Source organism: Synchiropus splendidus, chromosome 7 (assembly GCF_027744825.2).
Source record: "Synchiropus splendidus isolate RoL2022-P1 chromosome 7, RoL_Sspl_1.0, whole genome shotgun sequence".
In the NCBI taxonomy this organism is placed as follows: domain Eukaryota; kingdom Metazoa; phylum Chordata; class Actinopteri; order Syngnathiformes; family Callionymidae; genus Synchiropus; species Synchiropus splendidus.
In genome coordinates, this window is record NC_071340.1 from 5,893,431 (window position 1) to 5,920,994 (window position 27,564).

General features: G+C 44.7%; 1 protein-coding gene across 1 annotated transcript in view; it reads left to right on the forward strand.

Annotated features, from left to right (window-relative positions):
• cspg4ba (chondroitin sulfate proteoglycan 4ba) overlaps positions 1–27,527 on the forward strand; it is a 29,945-nt gene extending 2,418 nt beyond the window's left edge. Inside the window, exons 2-10 of the mRNA XM_053871503.1 lie at positions 5,207–5,370; positions 7,508–11,068; positions 12,361–12,834; positions 12,923–13,099; positions 20,114–20,312; positions 21,006–21,137; positions 22,966–23,138; positions 23,208–23,391; positions 23,456–27,527. Coding sequence (XP_053727478.1) covers positions 5,207–5,370; positions 7,508–11,068; positions 12,361–12,834; positions 12,923–13,099; positions 20,114–20,312; positions 21,006–21,137; positions 22,966–23,138; positions 23,208–23,391; positions 23,456–25,491 — 7,100 coding nt within the window. The 3' untranslated portion in view covers positions 25,492–27,527. The remainder of the gene's footprint in view (positions 1–5,206; positions 5,371–7,507; positions 11,069–12,360; positions 12,835–12,922; positions 13,100–20,113; positions 20,313–21,005; positions 21,138–22,965; positions 23,139–23,207; positions 23,392–23,455) is intronic.
• The last annotated feature ends 37 nt before the right edge of the window (positions 27,528–27,564 follow it).

Here is a 27,564-nt window from a genome sequence, read left to right on the forward strand (position 1 = left end):
TGGCAGACTGTGTGAGGAGCCCTGAACAGAGTTGAGCAGCCCTGACAGGCGGGGCTCTGTCTCCTCTAGATTTAAGTCTAGACTGGACAACTAGCAAAGACCCACCTGAGGATCTGAAAGATGTTCTGGAGCTTGTTATGAAGTCCAGGATACCAGTGTCACTCTTTGCCTTCTGTGCTACTTGCAGAGTGCTGTAGTAATACCATTGCAAATTAGTATTTATGGCTGGCGAAATAATAGATTCCCATATATGTCATGATTTTTAATGACATTTTATGACATATTAAATGTCAATATTTCTGCCTAGAATCGATTGTTTTCCGCACGTGACATGACATGATGGCATACCCGTTTCTTGGTAAACAGTTGGGAAGTCATGCTCAAGTGTGTTTCTGATCAAACACACAAGTCAAATGCTTGTGACAGACTTCTATTTTTGAACACCAACTATTGTCAAACATTGACCAAGAACTTTGTTCACAATGCTGATATCTGCAACTGTCACTCCACTGTGCCATTTTGCGAGCACACTACAGACTGCATCATAATATATAGGCGAGACAAATCGAAAGTGTGGCATATCCGAATCAGACTAAGGATCCCAATATAAACCAGAATTGTGATATAAATGGAAGCCCTACATATTAGTATCATATGCTGATACTTCTATAGAAACCAGGGTGTAGCAGATGTTGGCGTGAGTGTGTGAGGCTGAGCTTGAGTCCGGCCAGGCTGAGGAATGAGAGAAAACAATCTATGCTTTAAGATGTACAGGTCAGGGGAAATGATCCATTGCATCAATGTTTATTGTAAAAAGGTACGTTCTATTTGAATAAATGTGTGAAAATTGTTAACTGCGTAGCAGTTCAGCATACTACTAGAGTTTGACTTTACATTCCTATGAACGCTAAATCAGTGCATTGCGGCAGTGTTTTTCTGTGTTAGAAGTGCAGTCTGAAATGAGCTACAGAATATAATAAGTTGATATAACCTCTTTACGGCAAAGCCCCTGAGATAATGAAAACATTAACCTTGATGCACATTGTGGACATGAGATTGAATGATTCATTTAATGTCCAGGGTGACCAACATGCACGAACAGAGTCTTTATTATCGGCCTGACTACAACCGTGATGACCACTGCAGTGGAAGATCTGTCTGGCGGTAACAAAGGCTCCATGGATCAACCTCAGGGTGAAAGTATGCCATAAATGAGCGAGTGGCAGCTCCATTCGTACATTATTTGCGTCCACGTGCACAGTCTTTCCCTTCTGTGGTTGATTTGATCGTGGACATGTGTCATCTGGATTCACCCACCCAGTCCGTGCATCCTGGGGGATGAGCGGGAATTATTTCACTGACTCACTCTCGCTGCTTTGTAGCCGCAGCGCAGACATTTGATGTACTTGGCTGCTCTCCTGAATCTTCCTCTCTTTTGTGCGGAAGACTCCCGCGTCATAAAAAAGGAGGCCTGGCTCGGCATGGTTGTCGACAAACCAAAGGAGGCACTTCAGTCAAGTTGCATTTCCGACTTGTTGGCTTAACTGAGCGTACAGGCAGTGACAAGCGCTGGTCTTGCCTCTTGAATTAACTGCAAGCGAGTGTTCACAAAAAAGGGGTCACTGATTTAGCAACAGAAGCTGTTTGAGAAAAATCGAGGGCGCATGGATTAAAGCCACACAACCTCGTGCTTGTACTTGTGAGGATTCACCATTATTATGGAACTCCATGCTCACTCGTTTTCTCTAACTCACACTTTTCAAGCTTTGTCTTGCCTCTCTTACCGCGTTACTCGACAGCAGGTTCAATTTTAATATTTCTTCTTTCTTCTCGTTGCGCAGCTGTGCAAGTGAAAGTAGGAGAAAACAGTTACTTCCTGTCGGGTCTTGAAGTCAGATGAGCGAGCAAGTGCAAAGACCTCTGTCACTTGTGGTGAGGATCTGCAGAGTAAATAATGGGTCATGCTGTTTAGGCTTCTGCGGGACAATCAATTTGACCACTCGCTAACAGCCCTCCTCCGCCCCCGACCTCTTCAGCTCTGACTGTCAATATCATCGTATGACTCCCACTTTGCTCTCGGTGTTGACAATAACTTGCACTGCCATACTGTGGGGAATTTTGAGGATGATGTAGACGCCGCTGGAAGTGCATGTGATCGCCAGTGCCGGGGATGGAGAGAGAGATGAATGTTGCAGTCAAGAGAGCAGGAGGACAGTGACTGAAGGAAGAAAGGCAGAAATAAAGCCACATGAGTTGTAAGCTGGAGGCAAATTGTTCTGCTCTGGCCGGGTTTGAGGTTGGTCAATTCCTGGTGTTGCTTGCACAGTTCTCGCCAAGATTTTTCTTCCCTGCAGACGGAGTGTCTCTGATTTGGGCGTGGGGGCAGCGTTGTGTTGGGTTTTGACAATGGGAAATGCAAAATGGGGTTCCTGCCAGGACTTTTTTAAACAGTGGCGGAGTACTCAAGCTAGATCAATGTTGGGCAAGTTACTTTAAGTTAGTACTTCAGTTACTAGTTACCTCGTTCAAAAGTAACTTAGTAACTAGCTCCTTGCAAAAGTTACTTTTTTAAACTGTGTATTATGGCGGAGCTAAAACATAATCATCTTAGAACAGTCATGGTCATCGGGCTGGGTTGAGAACCAGCGACATTGGATCAGAACCAGCCCCAAAATCAATCAAGTGAATGAATGACAATATTGAAACTTCTGATGTGAATATTTATTGTAATCATTTAGATTAGAAACTATACTTTTAGCAGTGCAAAAAAATCAAATCTTTTTCATAACACTTAGTAGTAGCAGGAACAAACAATGCAAAACCGATGCTAATGATCATCTCAACAGCAACACAACTAGACCAACTGGAAACATGAACTGCAGCGACAACCCCACAGCCACAATAGGCAGCATTACTTCCACAACATACCTCACTACTACTATGTTCAACTGCTACAAGCTTGGTCGACGTGTGCACTTTCTCAAGATGTTTCGCTAGATTGGAATTGCTCGTTTTGGACATGCATAGTGTTTTCGAGCCTCCACATAGCTTGCACGGCACTACAATTTTTATCTGGTCTTTTACAGCTAAAAAGGAAAAATAATGAGAATATGTCCCACCGTGGGAATCCCACACCTGGACCGTCATCGATTGCAGCCATTATTTTTTTCACATGCCTGGCGCTGCGTCACGTGACTTGTGCGGGCTTCACGTCCACCACGGAAGGTTTTAATGCGTATTATGGACACTGCTTTTTAAACTTTGTAAAGAGTTGTGAATGTAAAGTAACGAGTAACGTGCATGTTTAAATCACAGTAATGATAAACGCGCTGGTAAATTTGACAAAGGAACGTGTTATGGCACTTGTTGTTACAAAAGATAACGTAGTTCCTATAACGCCTTACTAAATCGCATGTTAGTCCCAACACTGAGCTTGATAAACCGATATCATAGGTCTATTGGACCTATAGGAGATTCACCTGAAGTATTTCAACGTTTATGCCTTAAGCTGGTTATTGTTTTCAGTTGGTGTGTTAAATGTGATTGATGATGAAGTGCAACGTTATAACCCAGCAAATAGAACTGTGGCACACTCTCACCCCCTGGGCCCTTTTTCAATTAGGTGCCGAGGATTCTCCCCATAGCTTTTGCAGCATAGGGCCTCCCTAAACCGAGATTTTTGACCCCCTAGGAATATCCCCAAGGTCTGACACGAATGAGAGGCAAGGTTTAAAAAACAAAACCTGGATTTCTCTGAGGTTTAGTGCTGCTTGATAGTCTTGAAACACTATAGCTTGCAGGGTTCATTCATTCACATGCTCTAGTGGTTCCTGAGTGCTAATTCGGACTCTAAACAGATTGGACTTGTCAGGTCCATTCAATCGTTCTTCCATTAACTCTCTCTAAAAACACGTTCATCGATGTCATCTTTGTCAAGTGAGTCACTTACGACTGTTTGTGGCTGACCGCCTTTTGCTCCGGGTCCTGCTCTACAGCTAAATCGAACGTCAACAACTGGATGTCTCTTCACAGAGGCGAACACGACGGTTACCCTTTGACTTCAACATGGGGCTCATTAAAAAGAACGCTGGTGGTGCCCGGGCATGAAGGCGTAGATGAGAGAGCTTCATTGTGTCAGTTTGGATTACAGGGTGATGTGAAATGGCAGGGAGGTGAACTAGAAGAAAAACAGCTGGGTCCAGTGGTGGCTCTGTGACTTCGGCGTGGGACGATGCAGGGACAAGGCTTTCATGTGTGGGTTTGCGTCAGGTGGGGCGGGTCAGAACACGTCCCTCACAGCCACCTTCACATACCGTGATATTGAAATCAAACACCCTAAATAAGGCTGAAACATCTACTCTCTTCTTCTCGGGCTTGAAGGTTTCAGGTTTTACTTGACGCCATCGTGGAATATTTCAAAATAAGATGGCCTGCTTCGCTTCACTTGTAAACGTCAAGTCATGATAATGAGGCTGGAACTAAATGTCACAGCTTACATAATTATGTGTCCATTCTTCAGCTGCTCTAACTCAACTGTATTTTTACTTTACTTGAGTTTTGATTGAAATTGTAAGTGTACTGAATAAAAACATTTTCCCATTTGAATTAGTAAATCCAAAAACTGTTGAAATGACATGGTACTCTTTCTTCCGCACTTTAAATCTTCATTCCATTAAAGAATTACCGATGTTGAGCTTGATGTGTCACCTGAGTTTTCCTGATTGTTAGTTGTAACTAAAAGCACCACACATTGTTCGGCTGGTGTGCTCTTGTTCTGAAATGTGGTATTATTTTTGCCACAGAAGTTAAGCTTTTGTTTTGTCCCTTAATTCTTGAGGATCATCACAATGTTTTTTTTTTTGCTGAAACTTACCAGACGATGTAGCACACCTGAGAATTAAATTATTAGCTCGAGATGGAGTTGTGGATGACAGGAAAAATCTGCCCCTCACTCATGATCAAGTTTCACATCCACATTCAAGATCTGAAATGAAGTCAGATGTTATGATGTGATACACTCCACAGATATATTTACACATCCAGCTACACACATGAAGAGAGAAATGCCAGTTCACAGATGGGTTTGTATCTAAATACAGTGTATCCATGACTTGTGGCGCTTCTTTTGTGTGTCAAGATAATGCTCTGACGTCGCACATTATATCTCTTGAACAATTCCTCTCTTTTTCCGCTCGGCTGCCTGCAGCTTCCTTCTACGGTGATGGCTTTGTACAGCTGAAGGCCACAGAGTCGTCGGACCGTAACAGGCTCCGCATTCGCTTCAGGACCTCCAGCACCAATGGCCTGCTGTTTCTCGCTGCTGGTCAGACAGTCTACTTCCTGCTAGAGCTCCATGCTGGTCGCCTGCAGGTGGGTACATCCGTGGCTCTGGGTGTGAGCATATGTATTCAAGCAAACCAGCAGAGGACACAGTGTGCGCGTTAGCATGAGTATGGCTGCGCACAAAGACAGTGATGACCGTTAGCTATAGCTTCGCCTCAACTGACAGTGTCCATCTCCCTGTACAGTAACAGAAGCTGACAGGCCTCAGCGCTGCCAGCCTGTTGTCAACACCACACCAGTCACTTCCTGTCACAGCACAAATTAGCACAACACTGTACTCTCTGCTTTTAAATTTGTCCTCAATGTAACGTGGTTAATATGATTTTGGCTTCACTGCAAGAATTTGTGGACCAGCGAGTTGTCATTTCTGAAAATAGACAGTTGAGCTCGGACTCGTGATATCATAATTTGGGTCCTTGCAGACGACAGACGACCTATGACGGTCCAATGTGACGCTGTCTCTGTCCTTGCTCCAGAACAGTGATTCACCCCTCCACTGTGAGTCTGCTTTAAAGATGAGCACCAATCTTTATAATATAGATTGAATGTACAGTTTCAGTCAACATTTAATGAATAAAAATAGCAGCCTATCCTCAGAAACCTGTTTGCTGCACCTCTGAGGGAATACTGTGAAGGCAACATTATGTCATCCACTGTGGGTCAAGTAAAGGAGATCTATCTAATGTGTTGGATATATCCTGACAAAATGCCTGGGAACTGAAGTAGCAGTTCTGCTGGGAGCCTCTTCCACATGGCTGAGCCCTTAGATTTAGCGCTACTCAATAAACTGCACTGTACATAGACACATAATTCAACAGATGCATTGTGTTTGTGTTGTTTACAAAATGTTTTAATCAAAAAGTCTGTATTTGTGCCTGATTCGGCAGTGGCTGCACTTACTTACTTCATTTTTTTAAATTTAATGTTTTGATCATGACCTTGAAAGTTCAGAAGTCTTTTGGAAAGAAGCAGATAATTAAACTTTGCCATTTCATGCGAATGAACCGACAAATATCGAAACCTTTCACTTCGGACAGGAACTTCCCCACCTGGAGTATGGGAGAATCCCATGGGAATAGGTCCCAGCTACTACACGCTCATTTGGTGACTACAAGTCACTAGTCGATGCAGGCAGCAGCGCCATCTCCATTTGTCTTGTAGGTGCTGTTTTAAGGGTCCGCAGCTGTGCAGACCTAATGTGTTTTAAACCTGGAGTAGCACATCTAAAGGGAGGGACAGGATTTTGTTCTGGAAAATAACCATTCAGAATAAGCTTTGGTGAGATGAGGTGTCATTGTCAGGACTCGTTTCTCCGTGGCTGAAGTTTGTTGACTCCAATGAGTCTTCCACGAGAGCAGAGGTTGCCGACCCTCCACCACCTCACTTAAACTCCTGTCCATGTCCATCTTAACGGACACCATTTGCCTACAAGTAGGCTTTCCTACTCTCTGTGCTGACTAATTCATTTGAAGTGAAATTCATGTAAACAATTTTCTTTTTTTTTGCTATGTTTTCCTCTTGACTGCAACACATTCCCAAGGTGCTGTGGTTTGTTTTGAAGACGGGGTGACTAAACTTCTATTGTTATCATTTTTGCCGGCGGGAGAAAAAGCCACCTATCACTGTGTTTGCACTCCAGTGGACACAAAATGTGAATGAGTGTTCCCCATTCCTCATACAGGCACAGGTCACCAAAATATTTTTGTTCGCCGCACAAGTTCTCCTCGGGCTCAGCTTCCAATGGCCTGTGAGTCAGGGAAGAGCGTCACACTGAAAATCTGTGCATGAATAGCAGGGGCTCTGTGGCAAGCCTTGACAGGCACGTCTTCTGATTGCTGCATTAGTTCATGATGGTGACAGGATGCTCTCAGGATCTCGCTGTTGGCAAAGAGATAATTGTCCTCCTCCTGCTCAAAATCACAGAGTGAGGCTGCCCTTCTAACAACAGGTGACATCATTGAAACAAGGTGTATTTAGTGCTCTGGTTGGTAGGTGATAATTTGGGGTGAGCAATGCTGGGTTAAGTACATGAATCTCAGTTAAGGCAGCAGCAGCAGGATTCCCTTACTTGTGATGTGGGTATGATGACCTTTTTCTCTTGCTGTTTTGTGATTATGTATTTATGTCTTACTTAGACGTGTATTTCCTCTTTGTTTCTCTTCAGCTAAAGCTGGACTTAGGATCAGGGGAGGAGGTATTGGAGTCTGACAGGGGGACCCAACTCAATGACCTGGCCTGGCACTCAGTGGAGGTCCATCAAGAGCGTGACAGTGTCACTATGACAGTGGACAAGAACTCTGATGTTGGCTTAACGCTGTCAGGATCCAGCCATCTTCTCAACATCTTGGATGGGATGTATGTTGGTGGCACTGGCAACCTAGACAAACCATACCTCGCCAGAGATCCACCTGGATTTCGAGGCTGCATTGAAGATGTAGTCTTCAACAACCACGACCTGCTCTCTTCACTCAGGCCAAATTCTGGATTCAAGAATGTTTATGAGGTTTCTTTAGGGTGTAGCCCTCAATTTTTTTCCACTGAATATGATCCGATAAGTTTCTTCAGCTCAAGGGCCTATGCTTCTTTTTCATCCTGGAGTGGCCAGCAGGAGGCAATATTTCAGTGTGTGGTGCACACTTCAGCAAGCGAGGGGATCATCATGTTCAATTCTGCCAAAGAGGGAGGCTTTGTGGCTGTGGAGATTCAGGAAGGTTTTCTAGTCGCTGTTGTCGGCAAAGGTGAAACCAAGACTGAGCTCCGTTCCCTCAGACTTATCAACGACAGAAAGTGGCACACTGTCAAAGTCCATTTTAGCTTGAAAAATGTTGACCTCACAGTTGATGAGGAAATGGTGAAAATAAGCACTCGTCTCAAGCACTTGCAGCCGAAAGGTTTCCTTTTTATAGGAGGTGTGGATGATGGTACCAGGGCTGAGGTCAGAAAAGTGGGTTTGCTGTCAGTGTCAGGAAAACGTATCCGTGGAGGCTCCTTTAAGGGATGTTTGAAGAACATAGAAGTCAATGGAGTGAAGCTGGGTCTATCAAATGCTGTGGTCACAAAGGATATCTCGGTAGGCTGTGAGCCAGAGAAGGACCCAGAACCTTCGTTAAGTCCAACAAAGGCACCGAGTCCCCTGCTCCACCTTGTGACTCCAACACCTTTTGTACGCATGTCGACTCTTGCATGGGGCCTGGATAGAAGGTATGGCTCGAAGTTTGTGCATCTAAAACCTCTAGTGGTACCAGAAGGAGGTAGAGCGTCTCTTGATGCTAAGCACATCAAGGTCCTCCTGGATTTCAAGAGACTTGGCATTCGACAATCTCAGATCAATTTTAGAATTGAGGAACAGCCAGTGAGAGGTCAGATAAGGCTCGACGTGGATCCTGACCAGGAGGAAAACACCTTCAGCATGTTAGACCTGTGGCACGGGCGTGTCATGTACCTCCATGGAGGATCTGAAGATCCAGATGACTTCTTTATGTTCTCAATTTTTTCGAGCAGCCGAAAAGAAGCTCCAGATTATCTGAGGGGGAGCAAAATATACCGTTTCAATGTGACGGTGACACCCACCAACGACGCACCAGAGTTGAGTCTCCCTGAAGGGAATCTGTTTGTCCTGCTGGAAAATTCCAAAAAACACCTCACCACTGATGTTTTAAAGGCCACAGACATTGACAGCAGCTATAACAATCTTGTCTTCACCGTGCTAGGGAATTTAAATGTGGATGCTGGATACTTGGAACTAGAGAACAAGCCAGGAACAGCTGTGACCTCATTTTCTCAGACAGATTTAGAGGAATTAAGAGTGTATTATGTGCACACTGGAGTCCGAAACTCCAGGATAGTTCTTAGAGTCAGTGATGGGGAAAAGGTCAGCAACACAGTGGTTTTAAGGGTTATGGCTATCTCTCTGGAGTATAAGATTGCCAACAACACAGGCCTGGAGGTAACCCAGGGAGAGGCCGCTATAATTGGCTCTCAACATCTCGGTGTGACGACCAATGCCGTCAAACAAGTAGTAGACATCCGATACGATGTCATTGAGCCGCCACAGTTCGGAGAACTGCAAAGACTTCACTCAAGTGGTGAGTGGAGGCATACAGACTCTTTTTCTCAGAGGCTTCTTGAGAAAGAAAGATTGAGATACGTCAGTACGTTCCAAGAAATCCAAACCGTCAATGCCACGGATTTCTTCAAGTGCAAGGTGAATGTGGCTTCGAAGACCACAACAGAACTACTCTTCTCTATCACTATAAAGTGGGTCAGTTACACACTAGTGAGGAACATGGTGATGGACTTGGATAAAGTACGGAAAGTGACACTTGACTCCGAGTATCTGTTTGCCTCAGCACAAGGTGTGCTCCTGTCTCAGGATGATCTTTACTTCAGAGTGCTAACCACGCCAAAGAAAGGCAAAATCCTGCTGGACACCTCAGTTTTGGGGAAGAACTCAACCTTCAGCCAAAGAAATGTCACAGATCATAGAGTCCATTATGTGCTCGTAGACAGACCTCATGAAGATACCAGTGACAAATTTAAATTCCTCCTGTTTTCCAAACATGCACAGTCACAGAACTATGATTTTCAGTTCTCCATTAAAGCCGATGTCAACAGCGTTTTCATGAGGAATGAGGGTCTTGTTCTTCAGGAGGGAGAAAGCAAAATGATCACCACTGAGGAATTGTTTGCAGAGACTCTCAGCACCAAGGACATATACTACACAGTCATTAGCAGCCCCAAACATGGGAAGCTAAGTCGTATTAGTCATTCAAACTCAAACTCCACCAATGAGAACATCCTGTCCTTCAGCAACAAAGACATCACAGCTGAACGGATAATGTACACCCACGACGACAGCGAAACAACCCAGGATGCGTTCACCTTCATCGCTTCCACCACCAAAGGCTTCAAATCTTTCATTGCTGAAGATGAAGTTGGCTCCAAAGAGGCCACTTTCAACATATCAGTCCGACTTGTCAACGACCAAAAGCCAGTGCGTGTCATCGATAAAGTTTTCCACGTAGTCAAAGATGGTCAGAGGATACTTACTTCAGATGACTTGTGCTACCGTGATGACGACTCTGATTTCGACGATGGCAAGTTGGTTTATGCACGCAGAGGAATCCCCATTGGAGACTTGGTGCTGGTGAATGACACAAGTCAGCGGCTCTTCCATTTTAGCCAAAGGGATCTAGATGAAAAGAGAGTGTTGTTCCTACACAAAGGAGCAAGCATAGGACGGTTTGTTTTGTTTGTCTCTGATGGAAAGAACTTTGTATCGAGTCTTTTAGACGTCAGCGCACAAGAACCCTTCCTAAAGGTCAGCAACAACTCTGGTTTACTTGTGCAAAAGGGACTGTCTGTCATTGTTTCAAGTCATAATCTCAGTATTGAATCTAATCTGGACATCAGAGATGATGAGGAGATCGTGTTCAAGGTGCAGGAAGCTCCAAAATACGGAATTCTATACCGCAATGAAACAATTGTGAGATCATTTACGCAAGCTGATCTGAAGAACAGGCTCATCAGATACACTCACAATGATGGCAAACATCTAGCAGATCACTTTAACTTGACCGTCAAAGCTCAAGACCTTCAGCTCCCAGTGAAGATCAATGTGAAGGTTTACCTGGAAAGTCATCAGCGGCCACCAATTGTCCAGCAACTCGGCACCCTACTTGTGGATGAAGGGAAGCCTGTCAACATTGATGAAACTAAACTAGAGGTGAGTTGATTTATTTTTTTTTTTTTATCCTGAGGTGCTGGCAGTTCTTTGGTGGCCTGGAAACACTGTGGTTTTCTCAAACAAAAGTGAAATGAATTGAGACAAATCTAAACTGTTACCCATTGACCTGTTAGCAAAAGTTCCTGCCACTTTAAATAGATACTTGCCACTGTGGTCTGGACCAAGTGTAGTTGTTTTGATTGCTATAGGGCGACCATTATACATTGTTGAAGTCATTATTCATTGTTCATCATTGTTCTGGGTTAAGGGGCTTTATTTCTAGATCAGATCATGAAGCAAAAAATGTAAGGGTGTGCTGGTAATGTTGAGCAAGTAGTGTCATCCAAAGTTTCTCATGTTTTAATAAAACGTTCTAGATGCGAGATTTAAAAATAAATATCTACAGTATTTCAATAAAATTGGTCGAAGAATTGCTGTCACTTCACACCTTGAAGAACTTGGATGGCTCCGACTTTGAGACAAGCACTTACAACTGACTGCATCAACCAAGAATGAGTGAGACTTTTGTGAGGTCTTTGGACATGTTGTATTGCAGATGTGCAACTGCTATTTGGCAGTGCTAGTGTTGGAGTTCAGCTTAAGTTCAGCCTCGATTGAATATTGTTCAATGATAGCATCTAGCTTAATTATGCAAATGTATCATCAATGAGTCTCTGCATGTCCTCCATTTCCCCACTGGATGGCACACTCCAAACCTATGCTGGGATGGAATGTTACTGTATGTTGCTATTTGCGTTTTCTTTTGTCCACTAGAAAAGTGGGCAGACAGGAGAGAAAAGTTGGAAGTGAGTGTTGAGTATTAATGAGGATAACAAAATGTTGCTATTGATTCCATTAATGAAATTTGTCTTTGTCTGTCTGCATTTCTTGAAAGACAAAGAAGGTAACCATACATAACTCCTATTGTAATGGATTGAGTTGTGTTTCATATTGAGACATATATTCTCCTGAGTCTGACCTGTTGTCATGTTTTAGAGCTCAATGTGAGGCCCACATGGAAGCCTGCCTACCCCCTTACAAATATTTGTGGCCAACATGAATCTAACTAACAAAGAAATTGGACTCTGCTCAGCTTGTTCTTTTTATTCCAGAGCGGGCAATTTACTAGAAAAGGAGGCATAATAAACACACCATGAAGCTGTGAAGTGCTCTGAAAGGGCAGAGATATGAGTGAAATCTATGTTTTGACAAAAAGTGAAATGATGGGTAACTCTCTGTGACACAAGAAGCGAATTGATTTCACCCCCTGAATGCATCTTCAATCGTTGCAGGTGACCCACGAGGACAACCTGCCATCGGAGATCGTTTTTACGGTCAAGAAACCCCCCTCCTATGGATACCTCTGTCGCTTTCTGGAAGCAGAAGAGCGTTACAGCGGAGACAAACTGTCCCCAGTCAAGACATTCACGCAGGAGGATGTCAACAGCGGAAATGTCCAGTACAGGCAGGTGGAGCCAGACAAGCTCAATGATAGCTTCGTCTTGGATGCCAGCAACGGGGTCACAGATGTCAGTGAGATTCGTGTTCTGGTGGATATTATTCCGAGGCTCATCCCGCTCCAGGTGACCAACTTCACCCTGAATGAGGGCGGAGTCAAGGCTCTGACCGAGGAAGTGCTTCGAGTAACAAACAAGCACTTTAGTGGAATCAACTTCTTGTTTAACGTGACGGAGCCACCGCAGCACGGCCACATCGAGAACTCCAGGTATCCTGGTGTGGCCATCACCACCTTCAGCAGGAGACAGGTGGGCACTTTGTGAGTGTAGTGAGGCCCGTGAGTGCCAGTGTTGCGTAATAATCCCTACTGCTGCCTCCGCTTAACTCCTCGCTCAGGTGGAACTAGAATTCATCAACTACGTGCACGATGGCAGCGAGAGCCACAGTGACAACTTCACTGTGGTAGCCAATGACACAAGCCTGAGAAAGCAGAGCGCCGTGGAGACGCTGCACGTCCAGGTTGAAGCAGTCAATGACGAGCCACCCGTTATCACAGCCAACCGGGTCCTCAGGGTGAGTACGCTCTCTTGTGCATTATTATAGGCTCTGGAGGTTTTGTGACTTGCAGGTTTGGCACCGTGGCTCTCTGTCAGAAGGTTTTCATGTGGGCAGTTTAGCGAGCTGCCACTTCTGGCTGCAAGGATGTAGGAAACTATGTTTGCTATGTTGATGACAGCCAAGAGCATGCCGTGCTCTTTGACATCCATTTAGAGGTGCAGGAGACTCGCCGGCTGGGTTGTGAGGCGCTAAAAATAAATCGGTAAAATACTAGAATGAAGCACTCAAAAACAGATCTGACGTGTTACTCTCTGGATGGTGAAGAGAAGAAGTGAGGAAAGCATAGGCTTGGCAGATTTGCTGTTATTCAGAAAGAATATCATAAATTATTTCAAAAATACACGATACAGTTTAAGGCATGTGCTTCAGTGAAGCATTCAGTCTCTATTCGGTTGCTTTGTCAAAGATTTTGATCATATACAGTATTGTCAGGAGGAAAAAAATCCCTGTACATTTTAAAAACATTCATTGTACAGATTCTCTGATCAAGATTTTTGCTGCCGATCACAGATACCCATCACATGGACTGACTATGAATTTGTTATCAAAGTGATGAGACCTTCTGAGTACATGATGTGAAAAATTTGCCATGAAATAATTTTAATTAAGACGCATTTTATATTCCTCTTAAAGGAGGAAAAAAAACTTGCAGAATGCAGGCAACAGTTCAGTGTGAGACGTCGCAGTTTGGTGGATCTCTAGAGATTTTGCTAGGTCCGCGAAACATGTACACACTGGCCGCTTGTAGCGGGACTCTGAGACAGAGCACTGCATTTATGAAAGTTTCCACTCCAGACGTTTCAGATTCAGGTGGCTGATGAACGCCACACCGATTCCAAAATGGCAACAGATTCTGTCGTTTCCATGACGACGTAACGACACCTGAGAAAAGCTGGTCATCTAGCTTGGTGAAATTAGTAGTTTCTCTTTTTTCTTTGTGGCGTCAAAGCCTTTTCACACGCTTCGCTGCAGAGCGTTTTCCCATGTATGAGCTGAAGGATGCAGACTTTACATGACAGATAGCAAGATCCTCCACAGCCGACATTCTGCTGCCGAGTGAACAGCGAGTAGGGAGGAGCGAACGCATCACAACCAGACCGGTAGTGATCGGCATTCACCGATGAAATCGGCCGATCACGATCGTTGGCCAATCCATTGGAGCATTATTGTCTACCCATGTGTCAAGAGTAGTGTTACCCGGGGTCCAGCGTTGATCTGACAAGATCAAAGTTTTCATGACACCAACCTCAGATATGCCTTTGCAGCCTCGTGTAACATTCAGTGCTGCAGGCTCCAGTAGCACGGTGGTCTCTGTGGTCTGCAGGCTTCAGGCTGTTGGAGTTTGCTCAGATCCCGATGAATAACGGAAGTGCGTTTCTCACTGCAGCTGCGGGTTCTTCATGTCATCGTCACTCTGCTGACACTCGTCCTTTTCATGCGTCCGGCTGAAGCCTGTGGCTAAAAGCTTATGTGTTTCATGACTTCTGTATGAACCAATGACCAATCACCACGACCATGGAGAGTTCATGGAACATTCATGGAAACATAATCACTTTTTAAAATGTTCTTTTATTGAGAAGATGACTGTTTAACTTTTTAAAAAATATCCAAATTCCATTTTTTGTTTCTAAAACAATGTACATTTTGAAATAATATACAAGCCGCTGAGCTACTCTGGGCTGAGCGCTCACATGTTTGTTTCTCATTGACATACTTTACCCAGCCTCTTGCCTTAAAACTAGTAATAATTCTAACTAATTCTATTAATTAATTACACCGCAAATTAACGCGTTAAAAAATTTAATGCAATTAATCATGAGTATCAACAGTTCTTCATTTTGCCTCATTTAGAGACGTCTTATACTTCTATTATTCATTTTTGAATTGCTATATTGACCATAAGTGCCTATTTAAGACAGCCTTTATTTTATTATCTATTATTTATTTTATATCAGAATTGTATTTGTTTAACTGAATCGCTGTATTTATATTACATTTTTGTAAACAGCCTTATTTTATTTATTTCACTGTATTGCTGTTTGTTTTACATTTTTGAAGACAGCTTTATTTTATTTATTTTGCTCTATTGCTGTATTTGTTTTACATCCTTGAATAATGCACCTGGCCTAACTGATTTGCGGATGTGCTTGACCTTTACTTTTGGATTTCATTTATGAAGCACAGCTGACCAATAAAAAATTGGATTTCAAATCTTCTCTTCTTACTGTATTCAATTGACTAGTCATACACTACAATTTTTTTAATATCCGAGAACTCAAATTATTTATCAGGAGACCTTTAGCAGATATGACATAAAAATGCGATTAATTCGATTAATTAATTACAAAATCCTGTAATTAATTTTATTATTTTTTTTAATTGACTGACAGCACTACTTAAAACCTAACCATCCAAAGCAAATGGCTAACCTTAACTAGGACTCTGAACAAAACTTAAACCCAATTATAATGACAGGGCTATTTTGAAGTCTTCATCATCAAATTGCGGTTTGGACCTGTGGGGACCGGCAAAAGGTCCCATCGAGTAGTGTTTTGTCAAGAATTGGTCCCCACGAGGCAGTATATACATGCCCACACTCACACAGACACACACATTCCCCACCTTTACCAGGCACACTCCGCTCATTCAAGCGTCCGTCAGTCGACACCAGGAACATGGTGGAAGCCAGAATATTCTGTTCGATATAAGTATAAGAATTTAAAAAATTCCCAGTCTTCCACCTGTGAAAGTAAATCACTGAAATTTATGACATCATTTGTCGCCCATTTGAATCTTAAATATAGTCGTCGTATGTTATGTGGGCTTTCATTCTTATGTAGTGTGGAGACGTTGCTTTATGCTGATTCTCTGTGAAGCCAGAATCATACTCACTTCTGTGTGGAAATAATTTGCTTCCATTTATCAAATAAGCTAGAAAATCGGTGTACAATACCCACCTATGGCCTTGGTGTAGTTTCACAGAGTTTTGTGTTTTTTTTGGATCTTGTCAATGAGCATACCCTGAAGTACCGTGTTGTACATATGTACGGTATGTTGCCATGGTAGCGGCAAAGAGAGCAGTGGCGATGATGCCAGTGTTATCATGCTGCACTGCTCCTATAACTTTTGTCCCCCTGCAAAACAAGCTAAACACAAATGCAAAATCCTCAGATTAACTGAACGGCGGACACTCTTTTGTCTCCACAAATGAGGCACCATAAATATTGCCTGTGTGCTCGCAACCTTGTTTCCAAGCTCCACGTTTGCTCGTCTGCGAGGAGCTCATTCTTCAACAAAAGCTGTCCATGCGCAGACTTGTTCTGAGCACAGAGTCAGTGTTAAAAGCTGAGAGCGGTCCAGCTGGAGAGAGCGGCTGAAGTCTCTTTTGTCTCTGCAGCTTTGCCCCTGAATGCCTGACATTCCTCTGAGGACCAGTCAAGTCTGAGGAGGGACACACTTCATCTGCACTGCAGCCGACATTACCACTGATTTCCACCTTAAAGTGGCACAGAAACATCTCTAAAATGTTTTAGGCTCTGACTGACATGACATGACATGACATGACAGGAGTGTCCAGCAGGTGGCTCTCTGTCCCTTTTCTTTGGAGCTTTCCTATATTAAAACCAGATAATAGCTCCTAAAGCTAAATGTAGAGCTTTGTCTTTTGGCTCAGCTCTGACTTTGTCGTGACAGTTGTCTGAGAACCATGGTCTCTGACTAAGAGATGCTGTTGAAATCTGGTTGTCAGTTCTGACCGCTGTAGTGTGGTCGTTCTTCTGCTGAATTCTGTGCAGAATGAAGATGATAATTGTGACATCTCCTAACTTGGTTATTATTATGGAAAAATCAGCCTTGTTCCTTATGAGTGGCAGATACAAACTTCTGGGATTGGGTACGTCGTGTTGTTTGTCCTAGCTAAGTTGTGTTGAACACACGGGGGAACAGAGTAATATGACGTTATATGTGTCTGATTTGATGTGAATTAAGTTTGACTCAGTAAACGTCAGAGTGGAGGAGGGAAGTTCATCACTGCTCACAGGATGATCCATCTCGCTCTGGTGTTCACTCGGCTCGCAGCTTTTCAAGTGCGAGATGTCATGTCATGTCTAACTACTTTGACAGGGTTTTTCGCCACAAATTGATCTCAGACGTTCTCAGACCTGGTGAGTCACAGCGGGAGACTTATTTGGCTGGGTGTCTATGTGAAGCTTTACGTCTCTCTCACACTCGCAGGACATTTGATCTGCCATGTGGCGTGTACGCTGGGGGCGGGGGTTCACTGGTGCTCACGGAAAGACAATGACAATTCTGCCGTGGGCAAAAAGTAGCAGTTAAAATCCCTGGTGTTACAGATGGCTTCTTGTTGAGAGGTTTACTGTGCACAACTGGACTAGGTTTCAGATGTGACCTTTAAAGTATCACCCATTGACTAAGTCTTCCCAATGATCCAGACCTTCCCCTTGTCCAGCTGTTCTACAAAAAGTCCCCTTTTGGCATATATTAGTATTGCTCTGGTGCCTGGTTGTCTGTAGATGTTTGATGTTCAAATCCAACTGGGATGTTGCAACAGTATGAAGGTTTAGAACTCCAATTGGCACATGGCAGGTCAAAGGTCAAAACTATGTCTTTGCCCAAAGTCAAAGACATAGTTTACAATAGTCACATAGTGACGTAGTCACAACCAAATGAGTCAACTAGTTAGTAGTCAGGGCATTTTCCCACTTTGTTTATTCAAAAAATAATGGGAATACAGGAGCCAAAAAAGCTCATTTCCATCCCTTAGTGTATTTCTCTCAATACACATTTGCAATCATCATGTGCACCTCTAGCTCTATGTAAGTGCTCTTCCTGTCTTCAAATGGATGGGACACACTGGCTTCTTAAGAAGTCTCTGTGGCCATCCCACTTCTGACTCCATTTGTTTTAGAGGTTTGAGGGGTCCCATTCTGGGACCTGAGCAGTGGATAGTATTCACCCACTCACTATTATGGTATGAGTCCTGAGAAGGCCGGGGTGGTTCATGTTTATGGCCCAAATCCTGATCATGTACCGGGGCAGAGCAAATATGGCAAACGTTATTATCATGGCTAATTGAACTTTGTTTAGCTTATTGTATTCCAATCTCAGAGCAGCCAATCTAAAACACAAGAATAATATTTGAGGCAAATCTTTATTTTCAAACCCAAGAACAACTTAAGGCAAACGTATACCGTTGCTAGATCCATGTGGCTCATGCTAAATGTGGCTACCCCCTGTTCTGCTAGCTATGACAGAGCTGCTCAGTACTGCTCCTCCACGGTTGTAGACTCTGGTTCACCACCCTCTGTGTGGTTGGGCATCATCAGGTGGTGTAGAACTGCAGTGATATTAGTTGGGAGTTGGTTATTTAATCCAGCCCTGTTGTCTTCTGCTGCATCTGCTGAAGTCTGTGTGTGACGCAGGCTTTCGATCACTGAAACAATGAAGCCCCAAAATTTTTCTGACCCACTGTTTTCTTTCATGTCGTTATTGCACATGAACAGCCTTGTGTACTTACAAGGAGTAAATAATACTCTATATAGCACTTAATCTGCTGAGTTTGGGATGATCGTGCATTAGCCCACCCTTCTCCCTTAAGTCTTGCGATAACACGGAAATCAGCTAGTTTATTTGTTATCTCCTTCACCTCCTCTCTTTTCCACTGGACAGTTAGATTCCGACCTCTGCGTCTGAACCTGACATGAAGACAGACTGGTGTGTGACAGTGTTGAAGTCAAGAGGGTCCATTTGAGTGGAGGTTGTCGAGGTGGCAGTGTGCAATAGGTTTGTTGGCGAAACACAAATCCCTCTACTCTGTTACCATTCACAATGACTCAAATCTGAGTGAGTGAAAGGAACGTGTGGGAGACAACCATTAAACATCCAGATGTTAGAAATCGGTGATGCACGGTGACCCAGACGACCAAGAACCTCCACAGTCATATTTCAGGTTTAATTTTAAGGGAGACGTTCTGTCAGCCCTTCTGACAGTTAAACTTGTAACTCATAAAAAGTACACAATGGCTCTGACTGCGCTAAAGACTGGCTCTTAACATTCCTGTGTCTCTCTCCATGCCTATGGGCCTTATGCTTGATGTCAACTCTACTCCAGCAAGGGTTCAGACTCCTTTTTCATCAGTGCCACAAGTTACTAAAATTGTTTAAAAGCCAAAGTACTGAATACAGTTGGGAAACGTTCTGAAATGTGTAACCTGAACATTTGGTGCAATTGAGGTTCTAACCATTACAATAGAAAATTAATATTTTCACCAAAAAAATGTATTGATCAAAATGTGTGTATATACCACGAGTTCAAGTGCCAAAGCTCCCTCAGCAGCTGCAGTTGAATGTGACTTTCACACCATTTTTTGCATGCGTTTGTCACTGCTGCCTTCATCTGATGACAGTTCAGCATCACTGAATCACCTTCGGTCCAAACAAAGGTACAAAAGGAACAAGAAAAACATGTGATTTGCCTGCGAGGCAAAGTGATGCTCCATCTGCCGTCTTACACTGATGAATCAACATCATGTGTCAAGTTTCCGTGCGTGAACACACTGCCTGGGTCGTGAATTAGCCTTGGTGAAGCTGTATTCTGTCACTGCTTCTGTTGTCTTATGCGGCGCGAGGGAGCAGTCTGAAACAGGAAGTGCAGACTGAGCAGTCTGTTTCCATGTTTTAACCCTGTCTATAAGAGAAAAAAAAACTCTCCTCAAGAGAACCAAAACTCACCAAATAGTGGCAACCTAATTCTTGGTGACTGTCTATTCAATTTCTTTTGTTAGTGTGAGTCAGTTGTTTTGACCTCCACAATAGTCACTGAGTTATCCCACTCAATTCAACATGATGGCAGGAGCAGTCATGTTTTGCTCTCCCTAGTGGCTGTTCAGGGTTCACCTGATGAAAAAGGTTTTCTTGGTTGTCATTCTTCCCGCATGTCTACGTCTGCAGGTCTGGGTTGCTTCAGTTACTCAGATCCGTCCTGACGACCTGCACGCCCAGGACCTGGACACGCCCCCAGCGCACCTGCACTTCATGGTGACCCCTCCCAGCAACGGACATCTGTCGCTGAAGAGCACCCCCATGAAGGCCATCCTGAACTTCACCCAGGCTCATATCAACCAGGGTCAGCTGCTGTTCGTGCACAAAGGTAACTGCACATTGGGTTGCTGAGTGATCATTGGTAAACCCAGAACTGTAAAAACTGAAGAAAAACCATTGCTGTTTGTTACTATGACAAACGCAGCCGTCAATCAAACTGACACATACTCTCCTGTGTCCACCCTCACACACGTGACTTAGTTGTCACGCCCCAGCTTTGTGTTTTAACTTTGACCATTGTGCTATGCTGCCCTCTAGTGACCAAAGTGGCAGGACCAACCCCATAGTCTGGCCTTTTAAAATTAGTTCAATAATGATATATTTAATTAGAAATATTCCATTCAGCTGGAAGGACCCTCATTAAATATGTTGTTTTTCTTCATACTTTCTTTTACTGGGAAAATGTGTTTCCTGTGTGTTGACCCATGTGTTTGTACTTATGACATCATCCAAGCTCCTATTTACGAGGGCTGGCCAACTCTTAGTGACACATGTGGACAGACAGTTGTGATGCTCATTTCCTGGATGGGGATGAGCAATTGTTTCTGACGTGTGTGTTTCACACTCCCGTGAGTGCTCATGTGTGTCTGCCAGGCCTACCTGAAGAAGCCACAGGCAAAACACGTTTGCTCCAAATAACTCTGCTCCGATGGAGATGTTCACCACCTCCAGTGTCTTTATTCACAGCAATATTAAAGCTTGTTTTTTGTGCGGGGACCTTCATCTCCCATCTTTGCCTCAGGTGCCATGTCTGGAGGTTTCAACTTTCAGGTCAACGACGGAGTCAACTTCTCGCCCAGAGGAATCTTCAGCATCACTGCTAAGGCTCTGCTGCTCAGTCTGGAGAGGAATCACCCGCTCAAAGTGTTTCCAGGTAAAGACTGTTGTGCTACATGAGAGCTTTTTTTGTGCAGCACAATTGATATTTGTATATTTCTTAGCAGACAATGTCCCTGACATCTGCATTGTTGTACGCACCCGTCAAGTTTATTTTGTCTAGCCAGAGTCGCTGTCCTGTGGTGAGATGTGTCTACGCAAATATTCATGTCAGTTACTTGAGGACTGGCTGCACGCCCTAGTCAGACCTCAGAGCAGAACTTTCAGAACCAGTGTGCTGATGAAGCAACAAGAGTGTCGCCTCTGTTAGTTACTGTTTGAACAGCACATCAGGAAGAAGGACCTGTGACTGGCTTCTGGCCTTGATAACTCAATATGTGCACATTCTGCACAGGGTCAGAGCACATCTCAGATCTTTGTTTGGTTTTGGAGTCGAGTGGAGGGGAAGCAGCTGAGCAACAGCAGGGGCGAGCTATTGGCATGTCTTGGACGTGTGAAAAGTCGTGTGGAAAAAACAGTTATGTTGTCGTGCGTTCAAAATGCCTATAATGAGATCACTATTAATAGTTGAATGTTGCATTAATATCTTCCACTCTGTGACCTTCTGTCTTTCTTCTGCTTCCTGTTCCATTTAACAATCACACAATGACCGCAAGAAAAGGAAGTGAAACTCCCAAGTTTGTCACATTCTTAGCAACTCTCGCAAGTCTCTGACTCCACCTGTTCCTCCCAGTTGCCGCTGCTGACCAAGTTGCTCTTATAAATTCCGGCTTTGTCTTTCGCTCAACACTTTCTGCAAAATATTCAGTGGCTATGATGAACTGTGGTCGGGCCATAGCACCCTGAAAACATATTTGATTTCTGTCTGAGAACTTCATGGATTCAGTCTTCAACTCACCGTGAAACTGTGGAACACTGAACTGATCATGCGCCACAGAGAGCTTTTCATTCAAGTTCTGAGACATGTTTGCAGTGAGTGTGATGTGGCCAGCATGAGGCTCAGCATCTCTGTCTTCCACCAGGTTTGGTACTGACTCCATGTCTCTGACCAGATAAAACAACAACCACAGCTTTCCAAAACAATGCCGCAGAACAGCTGGCTCTCTCTTGACTGACCTGACCTCGCGTTGGACTTCGTCCTCTAGACCAGAATGTGTAATGACATTCAGCTTCACAGTTCTGTGTTCTTATTTCCACTCTGCCTGGGGAACGTCTCAGTCTGTGATAGAAATGATTTCCATGAGCTGATGAAGGTGGATGCGAAATATTCAAGGAGAGCTTTTGTTCTCTGAGTTAACTGAGTGGGAGGGAAGAGGTTGAGCAACTCCAATTCGTCACGCTCCACTGAGCTCCTTCCCTCAGCATGAGTGAGGACGTAACCTCGACTGCATTAAGTGATAGGTAGGACGGGTGAGGCGAAAGATCTGAGCGTTGGGATGACATGAGAAAATGAGAGATGAAAAAAATGGCGTCATCATCATCATCGGTTCTGTGGAAACGTCAGCGTTGACCTCCATCTTGTCATTTTCCCCCCAAACGTGTGATGTTTGCTGAGTGCTTTGAACGTCTTATTACAATTTTACGTTAGAGCAGTTGGTAATGTTCCACCAACGTCTCTGATGTTACACGTGCATCTTCAAAGGAGTCTGGCTGGTGTCTACCTCTGCTCTAATAGTTTTCCATATTTTGCTGTCGAAAAGAAGGTGAGCAGCTGCCTCGTCCAGACACAGCAGTACACAGCAAGTGTTCCACAGAGCAGGTCTTTACCAAACATTAGCTTGTTCATGAAGTCTCACGAACTCATGATAGATGAAGGTCTGTGAAACAGCCGGGGCCAGCCTGAGCTTCTCCTCTGTGTCCTGCAGGGTCGACGATGCCGATCACGAGGGAACATTTACTAGTTTTGACCAACGATGTCAGCAACACCTCTGAACGCATAATAAAGTACAACATCATTCGACAACCTAAACTGGGACGGGTGGTGAGGAGGCAGCTGGACAACTCCACCATCGACATCTCCACCTTCACCCAGACCATGGTGAGTACGAAGATTGAACCTAAACCCTGTATCTGGACTAAATGATGAAACTCTGATTGTACCTCTTAGATTGACCATAAAGAGGTTTTATACGTCCAAACGCCCATGGAGTCGGTGGGATGGGAAGCCATGGACTCGCTGGCCTTCTCTGTGATGTCACCCCCGTCTTCCATGGAAAGTCAAACGTTTAAAATCGACATCTCTTATGAAAACACTGGACCTGAACGCAACACAGTGCTGCTGGCTAACACAGGTAACAACAGTAGCAGCCATCTTGGCTTGAGTCCAGTATTGAGAGGTGTTTTTGTGGTGTTCAGGGGCAGTGGTGACCGAAGGAGGGAGCGTCGTCATCGACAAGTCCAACCTGGACGCCGCTAACTTGATGTCCAAGTTGCCCACACCAGAGAGAAATTCCCACGAGGTCTGGTTCCAGGTGACGTCACTGCCTCAGCACGGCGTCATTGTAGTGGGCGAGCGAAACCTCACCAAGGAGAAGCCCAACTTCTCCCAGTTCATCGTCAACAAGTACGGCATCACCTACAAGCACGACAACTCGGAGACCACGCACGACTCATTCAGGTTCAGCACTTGGGTCAATCCAAAAGGTAAATCGGCACAGCGTCCTCTAGACCACTACATTGAGGAGCACTTCAACATCACCGTCACACCTGTCAACGATCAGCCTCCTCTTCTGAAGACCAAGGCTCCGAGTCTCACAGTGGTCCAGGGTGACATGACCGTCCTCAAACCTGAGAACCTCAAAGTAGAAGACTTGGACAATCCTCCCGAAGACATTACCTTCTCTGTGATCAGCAAACCAAACAACGGGTTCCTGGCAATTGAGGGGAGCTTGAACGAGTCGACTGCCAGCTTCACCCAGGCCCAGATCAACAACGGCAGTGTTTACTTCATCCATGACGGGAGTCCTTCCTCCGGGGTCTTCTACTTCAGCGTCACAGACGGTCACCACAAACCCATTTACAAACTCTTCAACCTTGAAGTGACAGAAATCACCATCTTTCTGGTCAACAACTCCGCCCTGACCCTAGAGCAAGGCGCCACAATGGTGCCGGTGACGCAGGACAACCTGGCTTCCAAGACGAACGGGAAAAACACCACTATTCACTACCGGATCACCAGGAAGCCACACTTTGGTAAACTCTTAATGGAGGACCAGGAGGTGGCGCAGTTCGACCAGGCGGATCTAAACACAGGGAGACTTTCTTACCACATGGTCCACCTTTCCTCGGCAGAAGACAGTTTTGAGTTCACCGTCTTCACCTCAGAGGTGAACCTCAGCAGCCAAGTTCTCAACGTCACGGTCACTCCTCTGCTGGAGGTGGGCCATAGTGTGCGGACCCCCAACAGGACTCCTGTGAGCATCAGCACTACTTTCTTTAACGCCTCTAAACTGGCGCAGGTCTGCGACTGTGACCCGGTGTTTGAAATCATCTCCCACCCTCGGTTCGGGAGGCTGAAGCGGGTGAAGGCTCCCAGAAGCTCTGTGCTGGCTGACTCCTTCACATTCCAGGATGTGATGCAAGAGACTGTGTCCTTGGAGCTGAGCGCCAACATGACCGGCGTTCAAGAGCTGAACGACTCCCTGGTGTTTTTACTGAAAGCAAACAACTTGCAACCTGCGAGAGGGGAGTTCCACTTCACCATTGTGCCGTATGATCCAGCACTTTTCCAGACCACAAAGAGTCCCATCCTGACCACCGTATTAAATTCCCGCCAGGCGACGGTCCACGCCTCCACAGTTGGAACCAGGTCACCCGTCCTGTCTACAGCTTCCTTCAACACCCAGCAGCCCAGCAAAAACCACCAGAAGTTCAAGAGCCGTAACCGCTGGGGGAACTCCAACAGGACCAGGAGCTTCAGCACCACTCTGGCAAAACCGACACCCGGATCCGATTACTTTCCATTCAGGAATACGCCAGTGCGCGTGGAGTCGTACCATCAGAAGAGCTCCAGCCCTCTCATCGTGATCCTGCCGCTGCTCGCGCTCCTGCTGCTTGTCATCATCTTTGTGGTTCTGGTTGTTTTCCTGCGACACCACAGACGCGGCAAGCAGAGCAGCGAGGAAGCCACCGAGGGGCCTCCACCTCCTCCGCCTGGTCAGCCATACCAGGGTCAGCCTCAGTGGAGCACAGCTGTCCCCACAGTCACCGTCACACCTTTGAACCACAGCAGCCCCAGCAGCCCCGTGTTCCAACGGGCACTGACTCCCTACTCAGCCTGTGACACCTTTGAGTCGAACATGCTGGCAAACTCCTGGACTGATTCTGCTGCGTCCTCTCAGATCATCCGGATTGGAACCCCAACGCTTCAGAAGAACCAGTACTGGGTTTGACGGTCCAATCTGCCCACACCGTAAGGACTTCAGATCACCTGACTGTGGTCAGAAAGCACATCACTGACTTTGATTCCAGAGGTGATCAGCTGTAGCTGAGGTGAGAAGCGAGGCTGAGGCCTCTCTGCGCCCAGAGTGAGGATCAATCCCGCCGTCTAGATGTTGACCTGACCCGTCTTTCACATGGTCCTAAACCTGACCTGTTCGCGGTCTCAGCTCAGTGTGCCCTCTCTCCCACCTATGAGGTGTCATGAACTGATAAAGATGGTTATGAGCATTATAAATTGTTAATTATTCAATAATTCACAGTCACGGTCACATGGGAATAGATTCTGGCAACGCCCCAAAACAGCCCTGTTTTTTAGTGTGAGAAGATCATAGCAAAGCCACCAGGACCTCACTTTGGATCTTGTCTGGTTTGGATCATGTCATGACCACAGTAGTCTGTTTGGGCCTTCAGACATGTCAAACTCAAGGCTTGCGGGCCACATCTCTATCTCAGTACTAAAAGTCTGCGGCATGTCAGCAAGCAAAGTGCTGTGAGATCACTGACCTGTGATGATCCACTCAGTTCCAGTTCCAGTTGTTGAGTAGATTCAACGCATCCTCTCTCCCACAGCATCAAATAGCAACTATTTTCAAGTGGACTGTCCATATTGTCTGATATTTGTGTCCAGATGGTAATGTGAGACCAAAATCACCAATTGTGATTTGAGTTATTCCCCGTACCAACGATCATCTGGCCTGCTAGTTATGAAGGGACGGTGTGTAAAAGCACCCCACACACACACCACACAGGTCCCATTAAACACTGCCACAGGTTTTCAACCTTCGTCATCATCCCAGAAGACTATGGTGGGGTTGTGACATCAATGAGGGTGTCCCCTGCTCAAATGGTGCTACAGTTCCTCTGTCTAGATAGCTTCTGTTGAGTTTGACTCCTCACACAAGGTGTTTTAATGCCACTTTCTAGTCATGTTGAGTACTGTTGAGGAGAAACGCATCTGTGAGTATCAGAGTACGCAAGTCAGAAGACGTCATCGATCAGACATCACCGTTGATATGGTTTTGGTTCAGAGGTGTCGGAGGAAACATGCAGGGCTCCTGTTGGCTCTGTTCTCAAATGTATCTGGAACAAAACGTTTTGTAACTAGTGCTTGTTACCAGATCAACTCATAGCTGCTTAAGATTGTTTTCTATATGTTAATTTGAGTTGAAAAGCACTCGAGAGAGCAACAACAGCAAGCGGGAAAAAATGGCGTCTAAATCCGTAAAATTCATCTGACTCATCTCTTTGTAACTCAGGAACATTATCGAAGTAGTTCATGATAAAAACTAGCAAACAAAATGTTCATTTGTTTTCATGTTCTTTTATTTATGCTTCAACAGTTTCACCTCAGTTGTGTATCAGCCACTGGTTTGACTGACAAGACGGAGGGATGGTGTTTGTCAGCAACAAGTTAACTTACATGTGAACCAAAGTCAGAGCGAACTCTGCTTCGATGGATTCAACCTGTTATTTTAATCCTGGTGTGGCATCTGGCAAAACAAACAGCAAGTTGTTCTGAATCTATTAAAATGTGCTTTATGCAAATATTCAAACAGAGAAGTGCAAATACACTGCTAGCTTAGCTAGCGGGGTGTTCGTCCTTTTCTCTGTGAAGTTAAAAAATTAAGAATGGAGCCCAATAGACTTGCTAAATGCTAAAAAGTCATTTTTTTACAATATGCAGCTAAAATTCCTTGAATTGTTTTGTGTATGGTTCAAATTGCGAAACCACAATCTGAAAGGGTTGTTGGCGAGCAGCTTCTGAACTTGGTTTTTGTGGCGTCACAGAATATAGCAAGTATATTTTGGAGCCGTTAAGTTAGTATGACCATCCGGGCGTGGCTTGACCTTGAATAGTTACTGTGTCGGCAACACTGGAGTCCAGACACTGTGATAGGTATGAACCACTGTATGAGAAAATGTTATGGCATCATTTTGTATGGAAAAGTGGCACCTGGCTCCTCCTTTATTTATACAGTATTTTTAAATAAACCATGTGAATATGATGGTCTCTTGTGTTTTAT